Raw genomic sequence first — 5,805 nt, forward strand, 5'->3', positions numbered from 1 at the left:
ACGTGATCGATGTACAAAACTAGAACACTGTTTGGGCACGAGGGCTCCTGGGATTCCAGTCAATCCCAGGAGTGTTTGCAAATATTATGTTTCCAAAATGCTTAGTCTGGTAATGGGCTGGTAGACTAATAAAGGGAGTTGACTGGAAGAGAGGCTGACTAGATCAAGCATATTCTAAGAAGAGAGCCCATTTATAATCAGATGCATGTATTTTAACACTTAAGACACTGATCTTTTTAATCCATTGGAGCGAGTGCAGGTCTTAAAATGAATTTTGATCTATGCTATCTGATTTTTCCATTGTTTCTCATAGGAGCCATGCTGGGAATCAGTGCTTCAGTTACTCCACTGATACGGACATTCGGCCCAACAATAGGAGGATTTCTATATAGACAATTTGGGGTTTCCTCCTTTGGCTATTTACAGCTAATGGTGAATGTATCTTTGTTTTTTTATCTCTTGAAGAAGAAGATCCCTCAGAAAGAAGAGAAAGCTCAGTGACTAATTCCATGGATATTGTTGATATAAAGAACAAAAAATAGTCATATTTCAAAACTTATTTTTGGTCATTTAAGTTTTTTAAAATCATATTTGTTGGGTAGGAATTTCCAAAGATAAGAAAAGTAGTGTTGGACCAGGCAAAAGTCCACTGTGAGTTTAACCCTTAATTTGCTATTGCCAGAGGTGGTTCCAAGGGTAGCTTAGAAACGAGCTATGAGAACAACAGTGTTTTCCTAGACATGTTTTACAATTCTTGGTGTTCAGAGCAAGAAAGACCCCCTTGTTCCAGGTAGAAAATCAAGTAGGTTGCCAGGTTGCAACCCCTACATGCATTTATCACAAGGCTACATCATTTTTCTAAAAATGGCTGTGGCTACCATTGCTCCCCACCCCGAGACCCTGGAATTTTCACTTATGTTTTCTGCTACAAATTTTGCCGCCACAGAAAAGCAGCTGTAGTGCCTGCTGAGCCCAGTGTCCTGGTTCAACAATGACTTTTCTCATGGCGAGGCAAGATTACCTATAAATACTACATTTTTATAATTTGCCATTTACAGCATATCATACCAGAATCACTATTTAAAATGCAATAGTGGTATACCATTTTGCGGTAAACACAAATGTTTAAAATGTCTGGAGAAATATGTTTTTTTTATTAATAACTTTAGAATGCCGTACTTTGGGAAATGGTAGACCCCTATTACTGTGATTGTTATAGATTTAAGACAGTTGAATTTTGGCTAGAGAAAGTACAAAGGAAAGATTTACTTGTTCACACAATTGCACTTTCTCATCAAGATAGAAGAATAGATGTAACACAAAGCATGTGACTGGATATCCTGAAACAAAAACATGCAACCACAGACACACAGAGCTACATATAAAATGCCTTTTCTCTCCTATCTAGCAAATACTGCTGTATCCTGCAGCATAATCCAGTTTTTTGGGCCGTCTTTTGTTCCTAGTGATATTTGATGAGAGACAACTTATATTGTTACATTGTAATAGGAACCCAAATGGTAATTTCTATTGGATAATACTAGAATTAACGATATACGCAGGCATTGTCAGTAACACAAGCTTAAAGCCATGTTGATTTCAGTATTAAGTATGTACTCCATGATTAATTGGGTAGAGTACATATCTCACCCAAGTTACAACTAAAAGTTCACCAAATAGAGTGAAGCAATCCTCATTTTGAGTTTACACATATTTGTAAGCCATGATTTCCTAAATCATGGTTAGATGAATAAGTCTAACTTATGGCCTTCTGAGTTGACTTATTACTTAGCAAGTTGTGTGAATTGGCCTGTATGTATACATCTCCTGTGTTCTCTATAAAATCCCCTTTTCATTCTACAACCATCTGCACTGCAGAGATACTGGCCTACTTACATGTTTGAAGTAAGGATGTTAAAAAAAAATGTTTAAAGCACTGTCAACCTCAAAAGATTCTGTGAACATAGATGCTATTATTAGAGGCCTTGAGTTTACTCCAGGCTTGTCCCTCCTTGCCTGAATGCTACAAATTATGTATTCAAATTGCCTCTTTATAACACAAGCTGATGCTTCCTCTTGCTTACTAGAGCTAAACTTGGAGGAGTATTTGAAAAGGAAGAAACTGCTTCTGGGCAGATACAATGGCAGCTGGTGGTTACAGGTTGTTTAAGCTTTAGAATTTGAAAAGCACTACTTGAAAAGCAAGACAGCATGAATTAGAAAGGCCTTCTTGCAACTCTGCTGGCTGTGTGGCTGGGTTAGAAGAGGCAGTTGGCTTCACTCCTGAGCCATTCTCCTTCTTGCACTCCACCTTCCCTGCCAGGACTACTCAACCTGATTGTGTAGGGAGGGAGGAGGAAATGGAGTTCCTCCAGTTTAAAGAGTTAGGGGACTTCAGCCGACCTTCTCTTAGCAAGAGGCCTGGAGTGGCTCAGAACTTCAGGGCTGCCATGATAATCATTTATTTATTTATGAATCCAATTTATATGTTAATCCAAGAAACCTTGGATGGCAAGCAAGACAAACCATCCCCCTTCCCCCCAAAAACCCCATTATCAAAGCTCACTAAAAAAAATCACAAAACCACTAACCACATACAAAGCCTGAGGAAAGAGCCAGATTTTCACAAACTTCTGAAAGGCCAATATAAAAGGGGTTGTCCATATTTCAAGAAGGTGACTGTTCCAGTCAGCAGACACCATAACAGAAAAACACATTTCCAGATGACACCTTTTTTGTTGATGGTACCTGGAACATGTCCACTCTGCCATATCTGGTAGGGCAGGCAGGAAGTATTTGCCTTGTCATGTTTGCCTCATAGGAAGTTTTGGGCACATCTTCCTCCCACTCCCCCTCACAGTTAATTTTATGATCAACTGCTTTAGGCAATCAAGTACATATCTTGGAAATAAGCATCCTTTTTTTCTGGAACTTACAGTGCTTTTCTCCTCATACTGGTGTATCATTACTCAATGCCATAGGGAGATTGGTTGCTATTTAAATGGTTTAATTTCAAGTGAACCGAGGAAGGACAGTTAATAATTCAAATCTGGAAGGAAATGAAGTGTATAGAATCACTCAACTAAAGCCATAGTTAATAGAAATTATAACAAAAATGGGAAGGACAAGGTTTTAAGTTTTCCCTTCTTTCTTGAAAATGTATGCTGGAAAATATTGTGCTTCTCTTACAACTCATAAATTATCTAGGATGGTGATGAGCACACAATCCTTAGTTCAAAATACCTGTCCATTGTATATGCTTCTGATATGTAATTTGATTCAAAATCTCAAAAAAAGGAACTTTTTTCAAGCGAAGTGAATCTAACTGCAAGGCATTACCTATATAATGCATCTTTATGTTATACGCTGGACTAGGTAGACTAAAAATATTAGGAAGAAATAATGAATTGATTTTTCTGGCACAGTCTTCTGATCTTTTTAAACAATATAGTCCTAGAAATGTTTTTGAGAGAGTAAACAGTGAATCAATCTGTTTACCACCGTTTTGGATTAGTAAATTTGTATTGAGATACATAATGTCGGCACTACTTAAATATTATATTTCTGGCCAGGATATGCCTTCTCATTTACATATACAGATTGTATCTTATAATTCATACAAACAAATTGGCTAATCACTTGTACTTTTTTGGGTAGGCTCTCAATGAAGTACAGGTAGAACACAGGTTTTCACTTGTAATAAAGGAAATACCACACAACAGAAATACAGTAAAAAAAAGCCATTTTATTTGGAATGGACATATTTAAATGCTAAAAGCAATTTAAGACAAAAGTTTATCAAAATAAATACAAATATAGATATTACAAATAATTTAAATGGTTTCACACCTGCAGGTGCCACATGTTCTTTGCATCTCATAAATAGAAAAAAAAAATGCAAAGTTGGGTGTATTGGAAGTACAACCTTACTCTTTGACTTAAGTCTTTTTCTTTTTCTTTTTAAAAAAAGTTCTTTGGTTTATAAATGCCTCTAAGGAGAAGCTTGGACTCTTTGCTTAGCCATCTGATCACACCTGGAAAAATCTAGGTATTGTAGCGTCCTTCTTTGTTTTCCTTCATTCGTATCCTGCCCTGGTTCAGTCCAAGACAAATGTATTTATTATCCAGATGTATAATCTATTGGAAAAAAGAAAAAAAATGGTTAGGGATACAGGAAAAAGCAAAAAAAGTGGTTACCTCTCCCCCCTTTTTTAATCTAATGTCTGAATAGGGTTTACTAATACAGTGACTGATGACAAGCACAAGCAATATATTGCACTGGACTTTAAAGTATTTAGAAATTCATTTTCACTCAAGAATGAATTCATCAGTTGCACGGCAACCCTACTCCAAATTATGAATAGGATCAGATCCTAAAGGTCTGCATCTGAAAACCAAGCAGTGCGACATCACACAATACATATTCATTCATAGTCAGCATTACTGAGCCCAAAAAAACTTACTTCTAGGTAAGTACTATGGCAATCCCATACACACTTCCTTAGTAGTGACCAATACTGTGTTTGGGCTTAACAGCTTTCATGGAACCCCACAGAAATTAAGGCTGCTTGCTATAATCGTGCTGAACTTTCCAATAAATAAATGGAGAGTAACTTATTGAAATTATTTCAATTCTCCCAATGACTAGGCATAATTGTGCAAAACTCTAGCACTGTGCAGAAAGGTTGTACAAAGACGATTATATATGTCTCCTCTCGCATTTTTAAAATAAACCTTAGAAAGATAAAAATGTGGAAATATCTGCTACTTGAAAGGCACAGACTGAGTGCCTGAAAAAGACCATTTTGCCTCTACGGTCAGTTCTGCATTTAAGGCAGTATTCAGCAGAGTAATTCTGAGAAGGCCAGTATCTCCTGGCTTCAGGTCTTTACTCAGGAATTGCCTCAGTAAACCAAGCAGAGCAAGCCTCTGAGAAGCACAGAGACTGGAGTATTTTTTTTCCCCCTACTCCTTCAGTGACTCAGGGACTAGTTCTGGAGAGGAAAAAACAAGCAGCTTCTTTTGACAGAAATTCTGCACCACAGCAGATTTCAAACTGTTCTTCCTCTGCAGCTGCCTCCGGTTCCTGTCACTTGAATCCCAGATATGTTGCAGTCTCTATTCCAATGAATGAACTCTTTTGAGGCAGGCTGGTTTCTAGCTAGGAACGTGCGCAGAATTACCCTTTGTGTCTCATGTCTTGTGTATCTCGGCTGTGTATAGCTATAGTTAGTCAATTCGCTACTGTTGATTTAAATTCCCCCTCTTTGCTAACAGTTTCCTTTCTATTCAATATAAAACAATACAGCTCTCAAAAATCTGGACTAAGCGCCAAGACCAATGCAGAGCAAACTTCTGCAGCCCTTAAATACAGAATAGGTGCGGGGACCTAGCAGAGAGTGAAACGAGCATAGCTTTCCCAAAGTTCAAAGAGAATAGGAATTGCTAACTTTGTTTAACCAGTTGTTGGAGAAGCTTCACTTCAACATTCTCAGTTGACGAACGAAGAGAAAGAAAGAAGTTGAGAGCGAGGATCAGAAGCGCAACCTACACTAGAGGCCAAAACAGCGGCGATCGCTCACCTTGGCTAGGCTGGCCGGGCGCGGGGCTCAGGGCGCCCGAGCCAAGCGCCGGTCGCGACTGCCCGCCGCCGCCTGCTCGACGGCCTCCTGCCGGCTCTTGAAGTCCTGGATGGCGCGCTTGTTCTGGAAGTCGATCAGCGCCATGGTGATGGAGGCGTTCCAGCAGCTCTCGCCCGGGCACCGAAAGTCGATCTCCTTGCGGTCCGTGGTGACGATGGTGAAG

The 5,805-nt window shown here is 39.0% G+C and overlaps 1 protein-coding gene and 1 long non-coding RNA gene across 2 annotated transcripts in view; one reads left to right on the forward strand and one right to left on the reverse strand.

The window, feature by feature from the left end:
* The window catches only part of SLC22A18 (solute carrier family 22 member 18), a gene marked incomplete at its 5' end in the record, with an annotated part of 65,040 nt that extends 64,508 nt beyond the window's left edge, over positions 1 to 532 (forward strand). Inside the window, one exon of the mRNA XM_015822065.1 lies at positions 314 to 532. Within this exon, the coding sequence (XP_015677551.1) occupies positions 314 to 501 (188 nt within the window). The remainder of the gene's footprint in view (positions 1 to 313) is intronic.
* A 3,193-nt stretch (positions 533 to 3,725) lies between these two features.
* LOC107292939 lies at positions 3,726 to 5,616 on the reverse strand. Its single transcript, XR_001549008.1, has 2 exons — positions 5,583 to 5,616; positions 3,726 to 4,137 (listed from the first exon to the last, which is right to left on the reverse strand). It is a non-coding gene; the product is annotated as an uncharacterized LOC107292939 (long non-coding RNA).
* Between the last annotated feature and the right edge of the window lie 189 nt (positions 5,617 to 5,805).

This window comes from Protobothrops mucrosquamatus, unplaced genomic scaffold, assembly GCF_001527695.2.
Source record: "Protobothrops mucrosquamatus isolate PMUCROS unplaced genomic scaffold, P.Mucros_1.0 scaffold1454, whole genome shotgun sequence".
Classification (NCBI taxonomy): domain Eukaryota; kingdom Metazoa; phylum Chordata; class Lepidosauria; order Squamata; family Viperidae; genus Protobothrops; species Protobothrops mucrosquamatus.